Raw genomic sequence first — 25,158 nt, forward strand, 5'->3', positions numbered from 1 at the left:
TTTATTCAGATTGCCATTACCACTCATATACATCCATATTACTTGTATTTCACTATCTCTTCGCCGAACTAGTGCACCTATACACACGACAAGTGTATTTGGTGTGTTGGGGACACAAGAGACTTCTTGCTTTGTGATTACGAGGTTGCTTGAGAGGGATATCTTTGACCTCTTCCTCCCTGAGTTCGATAAACCTTGGGTAATCCACTTAAGGGAAACTTGCTGCTGTTCTACAAACCTCTGCACTTGGAGGCCCAACACTGTCTACAAGAATAGAAGCACCCGTAGACATCAGCGGCCGCGACGGAACTTTTCATGGATGGAGGCTCGGGTATCCAGGGTTTCCCCGAGATCGTGCTTAAATATGCGGAGGATTTAGGTCGGGCGGGGGGGGGGGGGGGCCTGGGGTCCCACACAATCCCTAGGCGTGGGCCACACCCAGGCCGCGCCATGGGGTGGTCTGGCTGCCATGTGGCGCCACTTCGCCCCCCCCCTCCGGACTCCTTCTCCGTTTCGGTAAAATATTGACTTCGGCTTTTGTTTCGTCCAATTCCGAGAATATTTACTGTACAACTTTTCTGAAATACAAAAACAGCAGAAAACAGGGAACTGACACCGTGTCATCTTGTTAATAGGTTAGCGCCGGAAATCATGTAAAAGTGCAACGAAGTGTAAGAAAAAACATATATGAATTGGTGTAAAACAAGCATGGAGCATTAAAAATTATTGATACGTTTGAGACGTATCACTCTACTAGCCCACCTATTTCCCTAAACCCAAGTCCATCATCAATGGGCATTCCTGTGGATACGCCACATCGCCAACCCCGCCGACGCTACCACCCCCCGCCCCTGCCTCTGCTTGAGTCTTTGTAAAATCAAGAAACTCTGGCTTTTTCAGCCCCGCCCCCGATTTTCATGTGGCCAGCTTGGGGTGTGTCACCTGGCGTGGAAGCAACAAGTATGGTGGACATATAAGCTGTTTGGCGGATCCCTTATTCTGTAAAAAAAGGTGCCCAAAAATATTATTGGAATCCATTGATTTCATCGACCGATCCTTACACTGTTGAATCGAATATTTATTTCAATAAACTCTATTATTATTTTCATTTGAAGTCAGATATTTGTTTGATTGATTCTGGAATTATTGGAGGCGATTTTTTTACTTTCAACAAACTCTAATACTTTATTACTGGATTCAGTTTTTTGATTGGATTTTTTTTCCTGAAAAACCAACCGAGGGGGCAAGGTTTGTAGCTAACTCATTTTTATTTAGGTAGAACCAATTCTAGCCACCAACTCTAATACTAAAATATCGACTAGTGAGCTTGTCCTACTGTATAATGATCTCGACACTAAACCTAAAATTGGGGTAGTCCATGCTCCATGAGACAACCAAGCCTATTAAAATCACGACTGTGTTTAATGAAAATAAACAAAATCATGATTGCTCGATGAGAGTTGTGGATGACTTTTACTTTGTTCAAGAAAATTTCCACTTTACTTTAGATCTTTGTGTGAAGCAATATAGTCAATTGCAACCCAGTGGCAGTGTTGGAGAAAAACACATGTGCCGTAGTACTGAATCACCACTGAGTGAATCGATTGGGAGACAACTCGAATTGGATCAATTATTGACATGTACATGTAGAACTAGTTTCATATTGGCACTAATTTGGTAGTAATCTGGACTGATTTATACTATTATGGAAGTAATTTGGACTGATTTGGGATATACTTGGATTATTATTTGCAGTTGTGAAGATGTGAGATAAGTATGAACTATCTATGTTAAGTTTTCAATGTTGAACTATGTGTTAAAGTTTGGATTTCGATTGAGATGTGCCAAAGGTTGAATTTTTATTTTGAAGTTTTGTAGCACATGTGATGTAAAATACATCATCTGCATCCGAGTTTTGAGGATAAACTTTGGTGATGTAAATGAAAATCTGAAAAAAGTGTAAAAGCAGGCGATGTATAATTCATCATACGATGTAAATTATAGATCATCGATCTGCTGAAGATGCTGTAAGAGTTTATGATAATGTGGGTGGTAGAGTTGTTGCTTTTGAATTTCTGGACAGATGTAAATGGAAAGTCGTTAAAAACAGGAGTTGAAGTGCAATAGCATGAAAGTAGTGTAGAGTAGTAAGTTTGTGCAGGAAGAAAGGGAGAGACGTGGGGAAAGGATCTCCATCCCTAAACCCAAAATCAACCACGCATCCCAGCTTGCAAGGGTTTAAGCCCCAACCGCAGTCGAGGTACCCCCTCGCCCAACCCTCCTCTCTCCTTCGTTTTGGCGGCGGCGCCACATCCCGCATTCCCCATGTCTCTCCCTCCCTCCCCCGCGCCGCCCTCCAGTTGATGCTCCCCGCCGCTACTCCGGCCGCCGTCTTACCCATCTCCCCGCCGTCGCCGCCGCCTCCCCCTCCACTCCTCCTCCCGCCCCCCAAATCCCTAGCCCTCATGTGGCGCCGCCTACCCTCCCGCCGCCTCGCCTCCGCCCTCCTCTCCGCCTCAACTCCGCACCTCCCCCCTCCTCCCCCTCTCCACCGCCTCCTCCTCCCCGCCCCCGCCGCCGCCACCAAGATCCTCCCTTCCCCGCGCCTCCCGTGGGGCCCGCGATTCGCGTCCTCCTCCGCCGCGGCGGCCGCCGAGGCCGTCTCCTCCTCCGAGGTCGACGAGCTGCACCACGCGCTCGAGGACACCACCCTCGCGGACCCCACCCCAACCCCGCCCCCCGTCGCCGCCGCGCCCCGTCGCGGGCGCGGGCGGGGCAAGGTCGTGACGGAGGCGGCGGCGCAGCACGGCATGACGTGCTCCAGGTACTCGGCGCTGCGCCGGCGCCAGATCAGGATCGAGACCGAGGCCTGGGAGCAGGCCGCCAGGGAGTACCGCGAGCTGCTCGCAGACATGTGCCAGCACAAGCTCGCGCCCAACCTGCCCTACGTCAAGTCGCTCTTCCTCGGCTGGTTCGAGCCGCTCAGGGACAGGATCGTCGCAGAGCAGGAGCTCGTGGGCGAGCGAGGGGCGAGAGCATCACACGCGCCCTACTTCAACCTGCTACCCGCGGACATGATGGCAGTCATCACCATGCACAAGCTCATGGGGCTGCTCATGACTGGCAACGGGGACGGGAGCGTACGGGTCATCCAGGCGGCGTGCCAGATCGGGGAAGCAATCGAGCATGAGGTATGTGTCTCAAGTTTCTTCTTTGTTTTCCAATACATCCCAAATGCTTGTTAGCTGACTGAGGCCCAGTTCTTTTGGCGGCTTCTCGGAGAAGCTGCCCTCCCCCCAGCTTCCTGGGGAAGCCGGTTCTAAAATTTCCGAGGCTTCTAGAATAGGTAAGGCTAAACTAATTTGGAAGCCTCACAAAATTTTGTCACCGGCTTCCCCAGGAAGCTCGGGGGAGGGCAGCTTCTCGGAGAAGCCGCCAAAAGAACTGGGCCTGAATAGCACTGAGTTATGGTGACAACAGTTAATGTGATACTTAAAAGCCTAAACTTTTGTCCCTCACCAGGTTCGAATCCACAAATTTCTAGAGAAGACAAAGAAAAAGAGCACCAAACAAGCGGATAAAGCAGCAGAACCAGAAGCAGAAGCAAATGCACAAGCAGCGGATCCAGACATTGCCAAAGAGCAACAACGTCTAAGAAAGAAAGTCACCGAGCTGATGAAGAAGCAGAAGGTACGGCAAGTGAGGCATTTAGTGAAGAAGCAAGATAACGCCAGGCCATGGGGTCAAGACGCTCATGCAAAAGTATGCTTTTTTCTCTCTCTCTTTCTCTCTTATTATGGGTTGATAGATGTATTACTTCTTTATCTAATGATACTATCCTTTTCTGTTCTGTAGGTTGGTAGCCGTTTGATTGAGATATTGATTGAAACAGCTCATATACAACCACCTGCCAGTCAATCTGCAGATAGCACACCTGAAATCCGACCTGCTTTCACACATGAAATGAGAACCGTGGCAAGAGAGCAACAGTAATCATGTCAACTCTTACTTAATACCTTCTCGTCTCAGGAGCAATCCTGCTCTGTTCTTACATATGCTTTCCCTCATGCCTTGGTACTTGAACAGGAAGAGTCGACGGTATGGTGTCATCAAGTGCGATCCACTGGTTCGACAAGGCCTAGATAGAACAGTGAGTCGTCCCTTATGTTACACTTGCAACGATTTTCTTTATCAGAATATTTTTTTTCATTATGTCGCATTTTCCTCATGGAAATATTTTCTGTACAGGCAAAGCATATGGTCATACCTTACATGCCTATGTTGATTCCGCCAATCAATTGGACTGGGTTGGTACTGCTTATCCATGTTTCTCGTAATTATTTTGAATATATGTGTTGTACTTATTTGAAATTAATTGTGTTGCTATGTAGCGCGGCTATGCTTCTAGTGTGTTAGGCTATGTAGTATTGTTGCTGAGTGTAATCGCTTATCAGAATGACCCCCTTCTCAATTTGTTCTGTGTGTGCTTCATAATAGTGGATGCTTCTCTGTTAGGTTATTACTTCTGTACCACTCACGAGTAGCAAAGTTATCCCTAATTTGCATAGCATCATGCCTGGAAGTTAGTACCGTCATCCATAAATGGTAGGGTATATAAGTAACTAACATCAATTGCTGCAGGTATGACAAGGGTGCACATTTATTTTTGCCATCCTACATTATGCGCACCCACGGAGCTAGACAACAAAGGGAGGCTGTAAAAAGGGCTCCAAAGGAACAGATGCAATCGATTTTTGAGGTACTCTTTTGCCTCAAGTTTATATTTTCTTTGCAGATTAGACTAATTGTTATGATTGAATACTTCCAAGACCACATGCAGGGTGGATCGTTTTTTAGCACACTTGATGCTTTACCATAGCTGCTTCTCTTGTTAATATGGTCTTGCACATTGACATGTTGGTTATTCTTGCTTAGCATCTTGGTCTAGTGATATCATCTTTTGAGGCCTTTTTGGTTCCAGGCCTTAAATACTCTTGGGAGCACCAAGTGGAGGGTCAACAAAAAAGTTCTTACTATTGTTGACAGAATATGGTCGAGTGGTGGCCGACTTGCTGACTTGGTTGATCGTGCTGATGTGAGCTGCCATTTTTTCCTCTCTTGGTTTCATCTTATGAAGACTTTAAGACGTTAATGTTTACATGCCAACTTTTGTTTATGTACTCTAGGTTTCCATACCAGAGAAGCCTGACACTGAAGATGAAGCTGAGCTAAAGAAGTGGAGATGGAGCGTGAGGTCAGCCAAAAAGGAGAATAGTGAAAGGCATTCCCAGAGATGTGATGTTGAACTAAAACTCGCGGTAAGCAACTATAAGGGGTCTTGCTATTGTTAACGATTTGAGCTGGACATAATTTATTCAATGTTTACTGTTCATTTAATTTATACTTGTCGGTAACAGGTAGCCCGGAAAATGAAGGAAGAATCTGGGTTTTACTACCCACACAACCTTGATTTTAGAGGCCGTGCTTATCCAATGCATCCTTACCTAAATCACTTGGGTTCAGATCTTTGTCGTGGAGTGTTGGAGTTTTCTGAAGGTCGTCCACTTGGTAAATCAGGCTTGCGCTGGCTGAAGATACACCTAGCAAATTTGTATGCTGGAGGTGTTGATAAGTTATCATATGATGGCCGGATTGCATTTACTGAGAATCACTTGGAGGACATATTTGACTCAGCTAATAGGCCTCTTGAAGGCAAGCGATGGTGGCTTGGGGCAGAGGATCCATTCCAATGCCTGGCAGTTTGCATGGATATTACTGAAGCTTTAAGAAGCCCCTCTCCAGAAACAATGATCTCACATGTTCCTGTGCACCAGGTACTGATATTTTGTCCATGTTATATTATTCTGCTTCTCATAATCTCGTTTTTTTCCCAGCAACAGTTGTCATGTTTAGTCAATTTATCCATGTTGCTTTTGTAGGCTAGAAAATATAAACATATTTGTTTCTCATGCCTTGAAAGTATAAAACAAGGGCATGCTTTACTGCTTTCGAGAAAAGTATAATTAATGCCAAGAATATTGTATAAATATTTTGAACTATTTGTTTTGGGATTGGTTTAATTGAATTTGTAATCTGTTAGGATTTAACTATTTGATTTGGTAAGGACTTTGTCTCTGTTAAGGAGGGATGCTAATTCTATAAAAGCAAGCAAAGATTAAACTAAACTAACCTATTTCTCTCCATGTCATCTTCTAGGCTCTAGCTGTCTCTCTTAGCACAGCAGCTTTCTATCTATTCTGTCTCTTCGACCCTAACTATCCTCTCCAATCCGAGCACACAACCGAATACCTAGCGTTACTAGACAAGTTAGGTGGGCAATTACATGGGTTACAGGGTTAGCGACGGCACCAAATATCCTGGCTGCTCTTGTGTAAATGTTACTGATTTTTGAGTCGCTAGAAAATCAATTCAGTAAAGGTAATCAACTCTTTTAAGACGAAAAGCATCCAATGTCACGCTGACAAGTGGTGATGCGTTTGACAGTCTTTTTTATACTGTATGTACCGTTTAAGTACTGGGAGATCCAAATGAACATGTACCACTGAAGTTAATGTTAGCAATTATGATGTACCATGGCATGCGAAATGCCATAAACTCTTAGTGATTACATCCAAATGTACCCATTGAGGGACCTGAATCCTGATAGATGGGACACATGCATATAAGAACCCTACCGATATGATTAGCATCATGGACACGGATTATGTCAAGCACAATGCCACATACTCCCTTCTAGAAAAAATGTTGGTGCTATAAAATTTGATTTTTTTTTCCAGAAAAGGCATAGATGTACATGTGGCATATACTCTGCTTGTATTTTATGATAAAATGTTTATTCGTATTCTGCACAAAAAAATAGAGACATGAACATGATTTCTACCATTTTCTTCTGAAGCCGCACAAAATGCGTATTTTTGCACACCTTTTTCAACTTGCACATAGTATTCACACATTCACATGTGTTTTTTTTTTCAGAAGTTTTTTGAAATGTTACCTTGTGAATGTGTGCTATATGTTGTAATTTGTAACTAAAACATTTAACATTTATGCAAGAGAAGTGAGGATATTTGGTACTGTTGCTAAAACCATGCAATTCCCCACTTAACCTTGTATAGTAAGGCTAGGTGTTTGATTATGTGCTTATGCTGGAGCAGAATCATGATATAATGTTTTCTGTTTCAGGATGGTTCTTGTAATGGCCTGCAGCACTATGCAGCTCTTGGAAGGGACAAGGTCAGTTCATTTTTTATTAATTATGTTGTTGCTTTATCAAAGATTATTTTGTCTGCATGAAGAATATTTAATTTTTGGCTAGTGAAATGCATAATTGTTTCTTTTATCAATTTCATGCAGCTGGGTGCCATTGCTGTCAACTTAGTTTCTGGGGAGAAACCTGCAGATGTTTACTCTGGAATAGCTACCAGGTAGAGGCCATTCTGTCTTACTGGATTTGAAGTACTATATATGCTCACACTTATAATGCGATCCTGAAATAATTTTGATATACAACAGATTTGGTTATAAATTCAAACAAGCTTAAACTGGATGCCCATCTTACTTGTGAAATTGATCCTGCTTAGTATCTTTAATATGGCAATGTGCCTTATCCACAAGTCAATAAACTGTTCAATTCTAGATTTAAGGGTCAAGTCCAATTTATCCATCTTGACATGTGAATGTTATAATATCTTCCCATACTTCTGATTTGGATTTATATTCCCATATTTGTGATCCAGGGTGGTGGAAATTATGAGGAGAGACGCACAAAAAGATCCAGCTACAGATTCTGATGCAGCACGCGCTCGTCTGCTAGTTGATCAGGTGTTGCTTCATTGCTAGTCCTTGCACATTTTACCTCATAAAAATGATATGATGAAAATACTCAATCTTTCTACTCCCTCCAATCCATATTATTTGATGCTAAAATAGATATATCTACAACTAAAATGTGTCTAGATACATCTATATTAGCGTCAAGTAATATGAATCGGAGGGAGTATTTGAATTGAATGTTTAAGAATATATATATTAACATCTGAGACATGGTAAATTCTACAGTTAATGTTACGCTACGTTCAGCAATTGTACCTAGAGTTTTAATATTTTCTGGAAAATGTGCCAGTCCAGCTTTATTCTGTGATAATTGCGTGCTAAATGAGGAACCAATTTATGAGTAACACATTCTTTAAAATATTTGAGCAACACCTACTTTTTCTCAACATGGTCAATAGTAAATTTGTAATATTATGTTGAAACTCCTCGGAGTAGCCGAAACCAGCTCAGGTATTATGCTAAATGAAGTTTATCTGAGACATTACTTTAGGGAGCCCGGAGCCCTTATATATTCAGTTGATATAAAAGCATGCTGACCAGTAGGGTTCTTGTAGGATTAGTGTTAATCTAACGCACTGAAAAAGTCTGTGTTCCCTATTTCATCGGACAATTTGATTTCTGCAATTACTTTTAGTTGATGGCCTCCTAGGCCCACAAAGAATACTTGGAAATTATGTGAAGTTCACGTGATTATTATCAAATGCAGGTGGATAGGAAATTGGTAAAACAAACAGTGATGACATCTGTCTATGGTGTCACTTACGTTGGTGCACGTGAACAAATAAAAAGAAGATTAAAGGAGAGGGGGGTCATTGCTGATGACTCTGAACTTTTTGGTGCATCATGCTATGCTGCTAAGGTGGAATTCATTGAAGCTTTTGTTTCGTCATCTAACATATACACCTAGAACTAAAACACCTTTTTTGTTTCATTTTTTATTCTGGATAGGTTACACTGACAGCGCTTGGTGAGATGTTCGAAGCTGCTCGTAGTATCATGAACTGGCTTGGAGACTGTGCCAAGGTATCATCTGTAGTATCACGTCTGTGTTCTGAATATAATGCGACGTTTGATGTTGCAATTACATTGTGCATCAGAAAATCCACTTACGTATTATTTTTTGGCTGCTTCATATGTAGTATTAGCACTGCCATTTTTGTTTGGTAATCACGGATTCATTATTGAATGAAACTGCAAATTGTGATCTGCTGGCTTGTGGGTGGTTTTTTAAAATTAAATAGTTAATTTTAATTGAGACATATTTCTTCCTTTTCAATCTTTTTTTGACCTGCCGAAAAGAAAACATCGGGTGAGTACATTATCGTAAAATTTGTTTCCATTGACATCCTGTGAGTGCCCCAAACAGATAGAATATTCCCTTTTTCTGTCTATAGTTATTACTTAGCTTTCTAAAAAGGCTTGTTTTGAAACGGAGGTAATAGTTATTACGAAAGACTTGCATATCCTTGGTTATAAAGGGCCAGTTTGTAGTTGCAGTATTGTTCTATTCTGTGCTGTGTTATTTTTGAGTTAGGGAAGTCTTAATTAATTTCAGTAGGATCATACTGCACTGTTTTTATATCTAAATAAAATATGATATTAACTACTACCTCCATCCCAAAGCTTAAGGCTTATATTTTTTTGAAAAGTTAACCAAGAAAAGTTTGACCAAACTTTTAGAACGATCTATCAACAAATATAATATTTTGTAGATACCATACGAAAATATGTTTTATTATATATCTAATGATATTGATTTTGTATTTTGCATGTTAATGATTTTTGGTAAAAACTTAGTCAAACTTAGCATAGTTTGACTTTCTAAAAATAATATAAGCCTGAAGCTTTGGGATGGAGGTAGTAACTACCAGTCTATCACACTCATTAACAGAAATAAATAAGTGCTTAGAAAAGGCAGCGCTATGCACGATGGAGCCGGAGAGAGAAAACCTAAGAAAATGATAAGCAAAATAGAATAAAACCTTTAATACTGTCATGACTATTGGAATAATGATAATGACCTAAACTTAAGATTTATATATATCTAAAGATCAAACGAACTGTTTGTTGAGGCAAACTGCTACAGCCATATTTCAGTTAACATCTTGATAGTCAAGCTGTTCTACCTTGTCCTTTTGAATTTCTGTTTCTAAATGGATCGGCCTTTATAACCATGGATATTGAACAATGGTCCATCTGCTTTGTATGACAGGTAATTGCTTGTGAAAATGAACCTGTGAGATGGATGACCCCTCTTGGACTTCCAGTTGTTCAGCCATATCGCAAACTAGGAAGGCATCTTGTATGTGTTTCAGTATAATTGTTTCTTCACCTTCACTTGATTATCGCTGACGCGTCCCTTCCAGGGAAAAACATTTTTCATCTGCTGGCTAACTATTAATAGCAAAGTGACATTCTTGATGTTTTTCCTGCAGATCAAGACATCGTTACAAGTCCTGACCCTTCAACGAGAAACAGATAAGGTATGACCTCTTTACATTGATATGTTCAAACACATCTTACCGAGAATAGGGAGTTCGCTGCTGAATGGTTGTTGTGCAGAAGTGGTTAATCACATATTGTTTGTGTAACTTGTGCATCACATTATTGGATTCGCTGAACATTTTATTTTCCTCATCATAACACTGACACTGTTATAATGTACCATTATCCATATTGTTGGAATCTCATAGTTCTTGTGAGGGCTCTGTGCTTAACCGTGTATCCTTCAACCAGGTTATGGTTAAGCGACAAAGGACAGCTTTCCCTCCAAACTTCGTACACTCCCTTGATGGCTCTCATATGATGATGACTGCTGTTGCTTGCAAAAAACAAGGCCTATATTTTGCAGGTTTGTATTTTACTATCTGTCGGAGTATCTGTGAGATACTTGTCTGGGTCCTTTTATTTTACTATTAGCTTTTATGTATGAATGCAGGAGTTCATGATTCATATTGGACCCACGCTTGTGATGTTGATACAATGAACATGATACTTCGGGAAAAGTTTGTGGAACTTTATGATGCACCTATTTTGGAAAATGTATGTATTTTGCCATCTCGGTTATTTAGATGGAGTGCATTTAGTTTATTGTTCTTTTCCTATACTGTGCATTCAGTTTGTTAACACAGTATATTTGATGCAGCTCTTGGAGAGTTTTGAGAAATCTTTCCCTACATTAAAATTTCCACCATTGCCAGACAGAGGAGATTTTAATATGAAGGATGTCCTTGAGTCAACCTATTTCTTCAACTAGCACGGTTACGGTGGCATATTGTCCTATTTTTCTCTCTGCTGCCCAGCTGTGGCCTTGCACAAATCTTGAGTTCTCTCAAAGTACATGACTGGCTCAGATAATCAAGCTAATTATTTTGCTGGTTGACGCACCAACTTGTGGACAACTTGCATGAAGATGATCCCACAAGAGTGGATTTACAGAGGTACATAGAAGATGCTCTTGCTCTGCTGCAGAATTACATGGTAAGCAAGGTGCGTCACTATTGCCAAGGAACTGGCAGTAAACAGCGCTGGCCCAGGGGGAGATTGAAGAAAGTGACAGTCAAAATAAGTGGAAACCATGATGAAGAAGCACTCGCTGCGGAGTTTTTCTGGGTTTATGATATAGTGTAGTTTTCACCAGTGCCTTGTTTCTCCCTTCTCAAGGCTCACTCTTTGCACGCTCACTAACCATCTTCGCAGTCTTCAGATTCCTGTAAATGTAATTATATGTAGTTTTTTGGCCTCTTCACTAACCTGTCATTCTTTTCTTGTTTCTCTTAATTTATAGTTGGGAATCTGATGAGTGCAACACTATACTGTGGAAAATTAATTCATAGCTACCATTGTAGTTTCACGATACTATCTATACAATAAAGTGATATAGTGGGTTTTCTCTTAATTTTATGGAGATTTTATGTTTTTGCCATCTTTCTGTTGCCTTTTCGAGCTGCTTTCAATTTTCACCCCAATTTTATCTGTGAGTATTGATGTCTTTTTCTAGCCTCTATCAGCACTTTTTAAGTCACCATATAAACCTGAAACCCACGAGCATAGCAACAAGCTGTCATCTGACGCCCTGATCAATGAAGGCATCAAAGTGAATTATTTGGACATAAACTTATTATTTTTAAGACGAGTTGGACATGTACCTAGAAGTGAGGACATATAGCTCAGAACAACCTTGTTTAGGGCTCTCTACTAGGCATTGTCTACGAGTTTGAATTTGGCGCGCTGCAGAACTAATATTCTAAGAATAAACCTCTAGTTGATCTGCCAGCTGGTGTCGTTGTGAAAAGATGATTTTCTAATCAACCATGTTTAATTGCCGGATTTTCAAAATAAGAAGATCCCGAATATGAACAAACAGTTATGCGTCCCCTAGGGTATCCCCACCGCTAAATTCCCATTCCCCCTTTCTTTGTGTAGTTGCCGGATATTGTGCCTGCCAATGAACTTATAGGATGCCACGCATAATGACAGTGAGGAGGAGGGCATGTTGGACGAAGAGGCAGTGTCCCTACGGTGGGACATAGAACAAGACCTTGCCGGGAATCTTTGTTACTAGCTTATTCCCGATGCCTCATCTTCTGAAAATCCTGAACTATTTTCCTTTTGTTCTTCTTAGATTTCAAAAATAAAATACATATATTTGATAACCTTTGATAAGTCAGTCTACAAGTGGCAAAGGGCTACGAAGAAGAGATCACGAGGTATATGTTTTGTAGAGAAGAAGCCTTAAATTGACGGGAAATGCACTTTGGCTCATAGGAGCATTTGCTCCCATTGTGTGAATCCACATTTTGAAGTGTCAAAAAAATTTAAACTAAATTTTTACATGTACATATAGCCAAAGTGCATTTCCCGTCAAGGAGGTGGCGTTTTGGCTCATAGGAGCAAATGCTCCCATTATACAAAATAATTAAAAATTAATTTGGTACACAAATTTTTTAAAAAAGAAAACAATTTATGTGGCTCCTGTAAAAAAGACAAATTTTGATGCTGTAACACGACTACGTACAGCGTATTTTTTTGTCTTTTTTGTACACACCACATAAAATGTTGTTTTTCCACGAAAACTTGTGCACGAACATAGAATGTCACGATGCACACCAAAAAAAATATGTCAATTTTTTTTGACATTTTTAAAATTAATTTTTAATTATTTTGTATAATGGGAGCATTTGCTCCTATGAGCCAAAACGCCACCTCCAGTCATATAATGAATTACAATATAGTACATAGCGAGTCTATTAAGAAGGTTAAAGTTGATCTTCTAGATGAAGGTTAAAGTCGTTGAGCTAGTGCGAAGGATCTGTGGAGTAGGACATGCTATGCACATGCTTGTACTTTACATGTATCGTAAACTCTACTCTTCTGGTGTCACGCGGTCACGCCGGATCGTCCCGTGAGGTCCTTTCCTGACCATTGATTCTCATTTCATCCGAAGGTGCGTGCATCTTCAACTGCTGGATCAGTTGATTCCCACAAATCACGCCACACATTAAACCACAAAGAATATATGAACCAATAGAACAAGGGCGACAAACCATCGGTCTCCGAATCAGCGTCCAAAAATCAGTTGTAGCATGCATCGTCTGATCGTGATCCGACGACCAGAACAAGCCGCAACTTAGTTTTGCATTTTGGCCCCTCCAGTTTGAGAAAACAACCCACGATTTTGTCTTCTTTATTTAGTTAAAACGAATGGTTTATCACTTCGGCCTGACATTTCCTATATTTATAGTAAAAATGCTACTGTGTTGATTTACATCTAGAATACAAAGTATTACAACAAAAATCTTCACCCATGCGCAAAAAAATCATACTATTACAACAAAAGTGCCGCAATATTTTTGAAAGATAATGTTAAATAAGTGGTTACAACAACATTTTTTTGCTGCATATTGATTTGTAGTAAAAATCATCAACAATTTCAACAAAAAATACAAACGATTACACCAAAAAAAACCAAAGCAATCTCACCCAATTTGGCACGCATTCGGATGGTAAGGGCGAATTTTTACGTCTCGGGCGATTCTCTAAACATGTAGTTAGCACCTGTGTCGGTGACAGTTGGAAGGGGTTCTCAGGCGCCCGAGTCCTCGACCCAGCGACCTTTTCGCCTTCGTTGGCCCGAAAGCAGCTGTTTTTGGCAGCATCGAAGACAACACTAGCGGTCTGTTACGTCTTGCCTCTAGAGTGGTGAGTTTTCAAACTTCTAACGTAAAGTGGTGGTTTTAAACTCTAGCATGAAATGTGGTGATTTTTTATTTTTTTTTTGTTATTTTCTATGGGATAATCTCTTAGATAAGGGAAGACAATTTTCTCTTTCTTCATTCTGTCTCCTCCAACTAAGCAAAATTCAATGTGGCGATCCTAAGGAAAAGCTTACGCCATGCCATCCCATTGTACATGGCCTTCAAGTCGAAGCAAGGTCCCGAGCCAACATAATACCTTCCCTCAAATTCAATTTCATTCGTGGCTTTATTAATTTAAAGTTGGGCTTAGACCTTATGCTTAAAAAAATAATTCAACTTCATTATTGGGTCCATCCAATTCAAATCGATCCCCACCATCCAATTCAAATCGATCCCCACTCTTTCAGATTTAGGACTATTGATAAACACCAGGACTTTCTCCTCCGGATACATAATCTCAACATTGCTATTTAATAGGGTACCTGTCTACATGATGAAGATTTACGATTCTCGCCATCTAAAGAAAGGCAGCAAACATACGCATCAACAACAATCCATATCATCTCAAACATAGGCTGGAGGCCGCCTGAGGAGGGGTGGACGAAGGCAAATGCTGACGGAGCTTTCTCACAGGCTCAGGGCGCCGGCGGAGGAGGAGTAGTGTTAAGGGACCATCAGGGGGCTTTTCTCGCTGGAGAAAGTCTATATCTTCCGTGGGTGTCTGATCCTGAACGGGCTGAGCTGTTGGCATGCCAGCGAGCTGTTACCCTGGCCAAGGATATGGGAGTGCAGAAGCTTATCCTAGAAACAGATTGTCTTGGTGCAGTGACGAAGCTGTTAAGTCGGGAAATGGACAGATCGGGTCATGGCCCTTTGGTTGAGGATATCAAGGTTCTTCTTCGAGGGTTTGCTGATTCATCGGTCAAACACGTGCGGCGTTCTGGAAACGAAACTGCGCATAAGTTAGCTAAGGTTGGCTGTGTTAATAAGTGTTTTAGCAGCTGGGTTGGTCTTCCCCCAGATTTTATTGTAAACTCTCTTGACTTTGATGTTCGTGTGTAATGAAATGGCAGCCAATTGATCTAAAAAAAAAAAACAACAATCCATATCATCTAAAAAAAAAAATTCATATTACCGCGTAAGAAAAATTCTCAAAATCACTAGAAATAAGTCAGGCCAAGTCACAAAAAAGCTTAACATGACCCTAACTAAATCTTTAAAAAACCTAACTTAGTGCCAACCACTGTCAGGGCCAGCGATGGCCGAGACGTGGAACGGCGACGAGAAGAGGAGGAAGACGAGCTAGCGAGGCTCAGACATCGCCGTGGGCTTTACGAAAATAGACAACAGGGTAAAATAAATTGTATTTCTTCAGCTTGGGAACCTCCCCACCACCCCTCCTGTCTCTTATAGCCGCGAGACAGGCCCAAGCAAAGTCCTTACAGCACTTAAGTACTTAATTAATTGAACTAAACAGTAATTAAGGTAATACTAATGCGAGACGTAGATCGAGCATCAGACGGTTACTGTGATCTTTGGAGCGCTGGATCCTGACAACACCCCCCTCTTGAGTTCAGACTTCAAGGCTGAAAATCAGGAAACGCTCGCTGAATGAGTTCCGCGTCTTCCCAAGTGGCTTCCTCTGTGGTCATGGATTCCCAGTGTATCAACCATTGTGGAATGGCGACATCATATTCGCCCACTGATCGAGGCACGATGCGCCGCTGGAGAATTGCCACAGGAGCATACTTCAACTTACCATCTTCAGTGACCAATGGTAGTGTTGGGTTTGGAACAGCTCGAGGCCCCTTGTGTTTCTTTAAGTGGCTCACATGAAATGTATCATGTAATTTGCAGTTCTCTGGTAGTTGCAGCTGGTAGGAAACCTGTCCAACCTTCTTGATCACCTTGAATGGACCATACCACTTTGGGGAAAGCTTAGGAGGGTTTTGCATGCCCAATGCCGTTTCCCTGTATGACTTCATTTTGAGATAGACAAAGTCCCCGAGTTCAAACTGCCTCTCTGTTCTCTTGTGATCAGCATGCTTCTTCATTCTGGCTTGGGCCTTTGCGAGATTCTGTTGAAGTAGTGTAATCATGTTGTCCTTTTCCAAGGTATCCTCCACAGAAGCTTGGAGTTGTCCAAATGGAACAGGAATGTGCTGTAATAGAGGAGGTGGGTATTCGTACAGTGCCTGAAATGGTGTCATTTGAATTGCTGTATGATAAGAACAATTGTACCACCATTCGGCAGCTGGTAACCAATCACACCACTTGGTAGGTTGTTGGAAACCCATACATCGTAGGTACTGTTCCAGGCATTGGTTTACTCGTTCTGTTTGCCCATCTGATTCAGGGTGGTAGGCTGTGCTATAATGCAGCTTGGTTTTGAAGTGAGAAAAGATATCTTTCCAAAACTGGCTGGTAAACACAGGGTCTCTATCACTGACTATAGTAGCTGGAGGTCCATGCAATTTGATGATCTGTGCCATGAATGCATCAGCCACCTTTTGAGAAGAGTAAGGGTGTGATAGGGGAATGAAGTGAGCATATTTGGTCAATCTGTCAACCACCACCAGAATAACATCTTTACCTCTTGATTTGGGGAGACCTGAGATGAAATCCATGCTAATATCAGTCCACTTCTGTGTTGGAATTGGCAGTGGCTGAAGCAGGCCAGGATAGGGCAGCTTCTCTGTCTTGGAGATTTGACATATGGGGCATATTGCTACCTTTTCAGTGACAAACTGTTTGAGTTGGGGCCAGTGAAATACTTGCTGTATTTTGTGCAATGTCACTTTGATGCCTGAGTGTCCCCCAAAAAAGGATGAATGAAAAGTGTCAAAAATTTTCTCCCTTAGATTTGTTGCCTTGCCAATATAAATTTTTCCCTTGAATCTCAGCACCCCAGATTGGACAGTGTAATTCTTGTGGCAGTCTGCATCCAAAGTCAGCTCCTGGACAAGTTTGGTACAATGTTCATCACCCTCGTAGGAGTCCTGTACTTCATGGAGCCATTTAGGGACTGCAACTGCAATCTGACTGCAACTGGATGTAAGATGGGTGTTGTGTGTTTCCTCATCCTCGACTTGGAATTGTCTCGAGAGGGCATCGGCTACTGTGTTTTCCTTGCCTTTTTTGTACTCAATCTTGTAATCGAACTCAAGCAATTTCAGCATGAGTTTGTATTGAACCCCTTCTAGCAAGCGTTGGTTGCCCACATACTTAAGAGCTTGTTGATCTGTCTTGATGATCACAGTGTTGCCCAAAAAGTAGTGGCGCCATTTTTTTAAAGCATGTAGAATGGCTAAAGCTTCTTTTTCATAGACTGACATTGCGTCTGTTTTAGGTCCAAGGCACTGACTGAAGAATGCTATTGGTCTGCCCTCTTGCATTAATACTGCTCCCAGTCCGGACTTGCAGGCATCTGTCTCGAGAACAAAAGGTTTGGTAAAATCTGGCAACTTGAGCATTGGAGGAGTTGACATTATCTGCTTAAGTGTGTCAAAGGCTTCTTGTTGTTGGTGACCCCAATGAAAGTTATCTTTCTTGAGTGCTTGGTATAAAGGCTGACATATAGTAGCATATCCCTGAATAAACCGGCGGTAATACCCTGTCAGCCCTAGGAAGCCTCTCAACTTTTTTAATGTCTTGGGTGTTTTCCACTCAACTATATCTTTTATCTTTTCAGGATCAGTTGCGACTCCTTTCCCTGAGATGATGTGTCCTAGGTATTCAACCTTTGGTTGGCCGAATGTGCACTTTTGCAATTTCGCCTTAAGTTTGTTCAGTCGGAGCAGTTGCAGGACAGTCGCCAAGTGTTGCTTATGTTGTTCTGCAGTGGCGCTGTAGATGAGTATATCGTCGAAGAAAACAAGCACGAACTTGCGCAGGTGTTTGGCGAAAATCTTGTTCATTAACTGCTGGAAGGTAGCTGGAGCATTACTGAGCCCGAAAGGCATCACCAAGTACTCATAGTGCCCCAAATGTGTGGAGAAGGCTGTCTTATGTACATCCTTCTCATCCATCCTTATCTGATGATATCCTGATCGCAGATCCAGCTTAGAGAAGATAGTTGCTCCATTTAGCTCATCAAGCAAGTCCTCTATAACGGGTATAGGGAACCTGTTTTTGACTGTAATGTCATTTAGCCCTCTGAAATCTACACACAGGCGCCAGCTTTTGTCTTTTTTCCTGACTAAGATCACTGGTGAAGAAAATGGACTGTTGCTCTGCTGTATTTCGCCACTCTTGAGCATCTGAGCTATGGTAGTTTCAATTGTGTTCTTTTGAGTATGAGACATTCGGTAAGGCCTAATGTTTGGAGGTTTAGACCCTGGAAGGAGGGGAATTGTGTGATCAGCTGTTCTGTGAGGAGGTAATTCGTCTGGTTCAGCAAAGACATCAGCAAACATTTGTAATACATCTTGAAATTCGGCCGAGCTTGTTGTACTTTCCAATTCTGTCAATGTTTTCCTCACATCTTCCATGCTGTATAGCACATATGCTGTGGCCTCATCATTCAACAACTGTTTGCATTCCATTGCAGACACCATCATGTCTTCCTTTGGGACTAGATGGTCAAGGAATGTATGAATAGGGCCCCCGGAACCAATTGTGAGAGTTCTCTCTATGAAGTCAAAGGTCACTGGATTGTGCAGCTTGAACCAATTGACCCCAAGTATTACATCTGACCCATTGAGCTCTAAGATTCTGAAGTCAGCTACAAAAGGTTTCCCCTGAATGAAAAATGGGAAATTATAAGCAATGGCTTGGGAGGTGAGCTCTCCTCCTCCTGCTACTGTGACTGTCCTCTTAGCTGAAGGTGTCATCTCAATATCATGATCCATGGCAAACTGTTTGTCCAGAAATGTGTGGGTGCTACCCGTATCAGCTAATGCCACTGCTGGGGCTCCGGACAGGTGAATAAGTAAGGATATAGTAGAGTCACTGAGAGATCCATTATAAGCGGCTGCAGAGATGTGCATGCTATTGATTGTTGCAGCTGGCTGTTCGTCTTGCTCATGAATTTTTTGAGGTGGCTCAGGATGTTCTGGCACTTGGTTTTCAGGTGGTGCTGCTTCCAGGAGGAGCTGGTTGAGATGTGCTTCATCAATGTCCTCGTCGGAATGGCCTTGGAGCACTAGCAAGTGGATAGCTCGGAGCATATTTTGACACCGGTGTCCAGGAACATACTGTTCTGGGCAATGCCAGCATTGACGAGGGCCTCGTATGTTGCGAACAGGGTTATCTCTTTGTTGAGCATTGCGGTTCGGTGCATTCCTTTGAACTGGCTGTCTAGGATTTCCTGGAGGAGCTGCTGGTATAGCCCTTCTAACTGCGAGATTGTTGCTATTGTGGCTTTTCTCATATTGCCTCGCAAAATAGTAGGCTTTCAACAGATTGGTGGGACTCTGACAATGAACCAAGTGCCTAATAGTATCGTTCAAGCCACTCAGGAACCGCTCCACAAAGAAATCATCAGGTAAATAGTTCCTGCCTCTTTTCATAATTTGCATCCACGATTCGTACTCAATGATGTAGCTATCAACTGTGGTTTTTTGCTTCAGTTGTTGCAGCTGTTGCATTGGATCTGCAGTCACATCATCCGGGAATCGCTCGATCAGAGCCTGGCACAATTCAGCCCAAGTTGTTGTTTGCAAGTCAATTCCTGAACTGTTCAGCCAAATTTTGGCTTGCCCTCGTATGTGTGCTATCCCCCATCTGAGTCTGCTTTCCCCTGTAATGCCTACCAACTTGAAAATGTCTTCTACCTCCAAAATCCATGCTCTAACACCGTCACTGTGGAAATTAGGCAACTCGACGTGTGGCATGCGAATTTGTGGATCGAGAGGGTAGTTGGTGCTATTGGAGTAGGCATTGAAAGCCGGCTGATCATTGGATTGTTTCGACTGGGAAGGCTCTGTTGCCGTGGTATTGGGAGTGGAAATGGGTTGTCTTGGTTGTGGTTGTCTAGTTATGTTGATGATTTCTTGAGAAGAAGTGTGGTGGTGGGGTTGGTAAGTGCGGGGGTATGGCTGTTCTTGTGGGATTGTGTTTGGTGTTGGTTCAGCGTGTTGTGGGTGAGGTGAATGAGGCTGGTAGTACTGTGGTTGGGTTGTGGGGTTTGTGTGCTGGGTGATGTGAGTGTAGGAAGAGGAAGGCGCTGCCTTTGATGGACTAGGTGCTGTGTACGGAACGATGGTGTCATTTCGTCGAACACTTGATGGGTTCGGTGGGTGCGGTAGTTGCTCCGGTGCAAATTGGCCAAGGGTGGGTGGAAAAGGAGGTGGATTTTGGCTATGAGGAGTGGGAATTGGTGTAGAACCCTCCGGAATAGGTGAAAGGTGAGTGTTTGTGCGTAGCGGTGGGGTGGAAAGAGCACGGCCACTGCCGGAGTTGGGAGAGGGGGTGGCGGGAATACCTTCATCAGGCGCGAGACGATCTAGGCTGCCTTGCATCCGTTGCATCATAGTCGCCATCTGACCTTGGAGCACCGCCATTACCTCCATCCGATCTTGCATCGAACTGAGCGTCGACGCTGTTTCGACCTGGTGTTGTTGGAGGCGCCTCCCGACGGAGCGCGCGTCACGGTCGGCGCGCTGCTGGGCACGCAGCTCGCGGATTTCTGCGTCGGTCGAGGATGCCGAGTGGAGAAGCACCCCCTCCCTGCTGCTTCTGGAGTGAGAACGCGAGCGGTGCGACATGGTGGCGGCGGGGTGGTTGAATTGGGGTTTCTATGGGGGTTTGGGAGGGTAACGACCGGATCTCTGGATAGATCTGGCGGAGGCAGGGGTTAGGAGGGAGGGCGCCGCCGCTGGTGCGGTTGGTCGGAGGATGGCTGGCTCTGGTACCACTTTGTCAGGGCCAGCGATGGCCGAGACGTGGAACGGCGACGAGAAGAGGAGGAAGACGAGCTAGCGAGGCTCAGACATCGCCGTGGGCTTTACGAAAATAGACAACAGGGTAAAATAAATTGTATTTCTTCAGCTTGGGAACCTCCCCACCACCCCTCCTGTCTCTTATAGCCGCGAGACAGGCCCAAGCAAAGTCCTTACAGCACTTAAGAAGTTATAATCCACAGACGTAAGTTCCTACGGCTGCCGCCAAAAAGCCCTAGCCGTCTCCACTTCAGCCTCCTCCATAGATCGGTTCCCCCTCCTCCGGCCGGCTTCGCCGGCGTCGGGAGGTGTGGGGAACCCGATCTATGCGTGGAGTTTTCAATAAAAGTAGTCTTTTCAGTAGTCTATGTTAGGATTTTGGTCGCCGTTTTCTTGTTGGTTTCCCCGCAATGGAGATGGCATCGTCTGCAATAAGTGATCTTCGGCCTTTCGTTCGACGACGAGATCTCCTTCCCGACGTCAATGGTGGTGTTGAAAGATTACAATTATCTAGGTATGGATGTTCGGATCTTGCTTCGCGGATCGATCTTGGATCTTTTCTCATGGTTGCCGCGAGGAGGATTATCCTCGCAGTTTTTGTCCCGGTTGCTACGTCCTCAACGATGATGATTCGTACTCTCGGCTCTCCATCAACATCGACAAGGCATATCGGTTTTTATTCCCTGACATACTGGTGTTGGTACTCTTGCCGATGTTGATTGACTACTTTAATGGTTGCGCGCGTGCACGCAGCCTTGGCATTGCGGCTCAAATTAAAATTATGGGAGAACCTTCGTTGGTATTTACAGGTCTATGGTTTGTTATCTATCTTTGGCTGACTCCAGAAAAGTACAAGATTATGGCTTGGAAGAAGAAAGAGTTTGAAGATCTCGAAGATTTGCTAGTATCTTTTAGACTTTATATTGTAATCGCTGGAAACAGCTCGTGTATCTCTACCATGTACTATTTATTATTATGAATATATGTGGTATTGATTGTCAAAAAAAAAAAAAGTCCTTACAGCACTTAAGTACTTAATTAATTGAACTAAACAGTAATTAAGGTAATACTAATGCGAGACGTAGATCGAGCATCAGACGGTTACTGTGATCTTTGGAGCGCTGGATCCTGACAACCACCCCCTCCCCGCCGCCGCGGCAGGCGCCACCCACGCCGCCGGCGACAACCACTCTCCCTCGCGCCCTTGTGGCCGGCGAGGGGTATGTCTTTTTGTGTTTTGGGCAGAGTAAGCTCATGGGAGCAATCGATTTCCTTGTGTAATCGTGCTAGAAGGAGATCGACTTCGGTTTTGTTTCAGATCCCACAAGCGGACTCGAAAGCCATCTCTATTTATTCAGTCCATGCCCTAGACGCTGTAATCAGGACTCCTCTATAAATAAAGGCTGCGCGGTGGAGATCCGGCTTAATAGGGTCGTCTCTAGTTCTTTGATTTGTGGCCGGCGACAAACACCTTGTGCAATTGAAAGAGAAAGGTGCTGTTTTTGTTAGGAAAGTTCGTATTTGGAGAAGTAGTATAATCAGGATTTGAGTCCTATTGCGCCGGTCTCCAAACATGTAGTGGAGTAGCACTAGGAGGAGAATTTGAGTTCATCAATCTATCCAATAAGGTGGTTTCTGATTAATTGGAGACTTGGAGATGGAGAACAAGAAGGGAACTAGCGACAGCCGCAATGTAAGCGTGTTTCCTGCTTCCTCTTTTGTTCATGTTGTCATGTGCGTTGTATGAGAGTCGTCTTTTTTTTTTCTTCTGTAATTTATAAATGTGATGCAGAAAGCCACTGCTTGCCGTGAAGGTGAAGCAGCTTCTGGCGAAGCCGGAAGAGATAGGCTTAGCAAGCTGCCCGATGACATTCTACTCAACATCCTGGAGAGGGTCGACACGCTAGAAGCATTAAGAACCTGCATCCTCTCTAAGCGAATGCTGCAGCTCTGCACCATGCTCTCGCGGTTTGACATAAATATGGGTTCCCTTTGCCATCACCACAAGGCCCAAATCGGCACCATTCCTTGTCTTGCTCGGTTCAACAATGTTGTGGCTGCTGTCACAGAGAAGATCCTGAGTGCGAGGAATGTGGAGATCCCCATCCGCAAGCTGCGGGTGAAATTCTATTTGAGGCATGATGATTGTTTTTCCATCGGCAAAGCTGTTGCCTGCGCAATGGCAACCCAGAAGGTGGACGATGCTGAGTTTGTGCTTCTCACAGAGACGGGTTGTTTAAGCTGCACTCATGCCGATCTCCTCTGTCATGCCAAGAAGTTCAATAGTTGGTTTCACGATTGGCCAATTGTGTTTGCTGGGCTCACGCGCCTGTGGCTGCGCAATATGAGGTTTGCTGAACTGGACATCCCCAACATCCTTAGCACCTGCAAGCGGTTGGAATCTTTGCGTCTCTCCTACTGTGACGCAGGGGTCTGTTCCATGCTGCAATTAGAACATGCTCAACTTGTTGAGCTCCACATTGACCTTGGAAAATTTGGGACCGTTCATCTCAACTGTCTACCAAACCTCCAACGCTTGAACTATACTTGTTGGTCTTATCAAGATCCCCTCACTTTTGGTTCTGTCCCACAGCTTTCAAAGCTAAGCCTTGTAAACATTGGTATTACTTCGACTAAGAATCTCCAGTTAAGTGAACTCCTTGCTAAAGTACCCTGGATAAAAGACCTGCATCTGGATTTTAAAAGTGAAAAGGTAATCACTCTAACCATCTGTCTCATTCCTACCCTGTGATGCTTGTAAAATACTAACTTAGTTGAGTCTTTCTAGCTCTTGAGGGTGTAATTTATTTGCAGTTTTGCACACAATTATTAACTTGCTTCTTCTGTGCCAGATTTGGGTTCTACCAGAATGCCCCAAACTGCTTGCGCCTCTCCTTGGAGAGCTACAGATTGTAAATCTGGATAATCTTCCTGAAGGATGTGATATTGCCTGGACCATGTTCATTCTTGAAGCTGCACCCTCCCTAAAGGAGCTACACATCACGGTGTGGGATCATTTATGCAAAATGGTAACTAACAAGGACCTTCGGATGAAAAATGGTTACTGTGAGAAAGCAAACGTGGAGTGGAAACCATCTGCTGCTGATTTCAAGCACAAGAATCTGGTTAAGCTCACCATCTACGGTTTCCAACCCGATGAAAATTTTGTGCGGTACGTTAGACATGTCATGGAAGTTGCGGTGAACATGGAGGAGATATCTCTGCACGACAGGGAGGTGTGCGAGCACTGCGGGGACTTGGAACCCAGTATCCAGGTTTGTCCTTCTAGATATCCGCAGACCAGTGAGGAGAAGGATATGTTGAGGGAGAAGATTACTAAGGAGTTGCGGATTTCTTCACCTGCTGTGATTCACTTCAGGTCTTAGTAATGGAAGAATAAGATGCATGGCATCACTATGATCTGGAGTCTCGTGTAAATCAAACATGTATTTGTACTCTTATTTATCCTAGTTTGAAGCTGTTTCTGTTCTCCATAATCAGTAATGACTGCATTTGTACTCTTCTTAATCCTTCAATTGAAGCTTGTACTGATGATGCCTTGGGGAGAAAGTAGTTGTTAGTAAAATTTTCGAATATTATGATATTCTTCCCCCTTAGGGTAACATGGTTTCGGAGATATTGATCTATGGCACCTTTTACAAGTTGTAAAACAGCCGAAAGCACTTCTGTTTTCTGCTTGGGCTATATTAACTGAAATGATTTATTACCTGCATGGGCCACTTGGTTACGTTGGCTGTAATGTATGAACTTGAGCAATTTATAAGGATAACTTTTCGAAGATCTTCTTAGCTTCCAGATATTCCAAGCACCAGAAATCCCGATTTTGGTGAAGAGGGGAACCTACCAACTCTAGCCCATGTCCTGTATCATATCTGCCATATGTTATCTTCGTATGTAAATGATTTTGGATGTTACTCTTACTAAATATCTGATCATGTGTCTAATCATTCTGCACTTTAGTATTGCTGAACTTGATTATATCCCTGTACATTTGATTTTAATTTACGTCAGCTTCCCAAATTTCTCAAAATCATGTCTAATAGAGGGTACTATATCTTTTTTATGTATATCTGGTGTTCAGATTTTTAAAAACGAGCTGCGGGGAGTACTTGAGTTGTATGGGTTTTCATTTACATGGTTCCTATGTTGTCTGAGGTGGTTGTTGTGCCCAGTGCCTTCATGGTATTGCTCCAAGCTGCTACCCA

The 25,158-nt window shown here is 43.1% G+C and overlaps 2 protein-coding genes across 2 annotated transcripts; both read left to right on the forward strand.

Annotated features, from left to right (window-relative positions):
• The first annotated feature begins 2,363 nt into the window (after positions 1-2,363).
• LOC124654107 (DNA-directed RNA polymerase 1B, mitochondrial-like) lies at positions 2,364-11,689 on the forward strand. Its single transcript, XM_047193139.1, has 19 exons — positions 2,364-3,191; positions 3,523-3,762; positions 3,856-3,989; positions 4,087-4,150; positions 4,249-4,307; positions 4,642-4,759; positions 4,982-5,095; positions 5,187-5,318; positions 5,418-5,834; positions 7,204-7,254; positions 7,375-7,445; positions 7,758-7,842; positions 8,561-8,713; positions 8,803-8,877; positions 10,067-10,156; positions 10,290-10,337; positions 10,591-10,705; positions 10,793-10,896; positions 11,000-11,689. Exons 1-19 carry the CDS (start codon positions 2,364-2,366, stop codon positions 11,108-11,110), a joined length of 3,009 nt encoding a protein of 1,002 aa, XP_047049095.1. The 3' UTR covers positions 11,111-11,689.
• Positions 11,690-22,107: 10,418 nt separating this feature from the next.
• On the forward strand, positions 22,108-24,429 carry LOC124653340. The gene is made up of 3 exons (XM_047192408.1): positions 22,108-22,625; positions 22,725-23,645; positions 23,785-24,429. The coding sequence occupies exons 1-3, from the start codon at positions 22,590-22,592 to the stop codon at positions 24,316-24,318; spliced, it is 1,491 nt and encodes a 496-aa protein (XP_047048364.1). The 5' UTR covers positions 22,108-22,589; the 3' UTR covers positions 24,319-24,429.
• Positions 24,430-25,158: the final 729 nt, after the last annotated feature.

Source organism: Lolium rigidum, chromosome 5 (genome assembly GCF_022539505.1).
Source record: "Lolium rigidum isolate FL_2022 chromosome 5, APGP_CSIRO_Lrig_0.1, whole genome shotgun sequence".
Taxonomy (NCBI): domain Eukaryota; kingdom Viridiplantae; phylum Streptophyta; class Magnoliopsida; order Poales; family Poaceae; genus Lolium; species Lolium rigidum.

Coding starts and splice junctions, on each gene's coding strand:
- LOC124654107 (XM_047193139.1), top strand. CDS start 2,364: ATGCTCCCCGCCGCTACTCCGGCCGCCGTCTTACCCATCTCCCCGCCG. Junction 5,835..7,203: donor CACATGTTCCTGTGCACCAG/GTACTGATATTT, acceptor TTTCTGTTTCAG/GATGGTTCTTGTAATGGCCT. Junction 8,878..10,066: donor GGCTTGGAGACTGTGCCAAG/GTATCATCTGTA, acceptor TTTGTATGACAG/GTAATTGCTTGTGAAAATGA.
- LOC124653340 (XM_047192408.1), top strand. CDS start 22,590: ATGGAGAACAAGAAGGGAACTAGCGACAGCCGCAAT. Junction 22,626..22,724: donor GAACTAGCGACAGCCGCAAT/GTAAGCGTGTTT, acceptor AATGTGATGCAG/AAAGCCACTGCTTGCCGTGA. Junction 23,646..23,784: donor TGGATTTTAAAAGTGAAAAG/GTAATCACTCTA, acceptor CTTCTGTGCCAG/ATTTGGGTTCTACCAGAATG.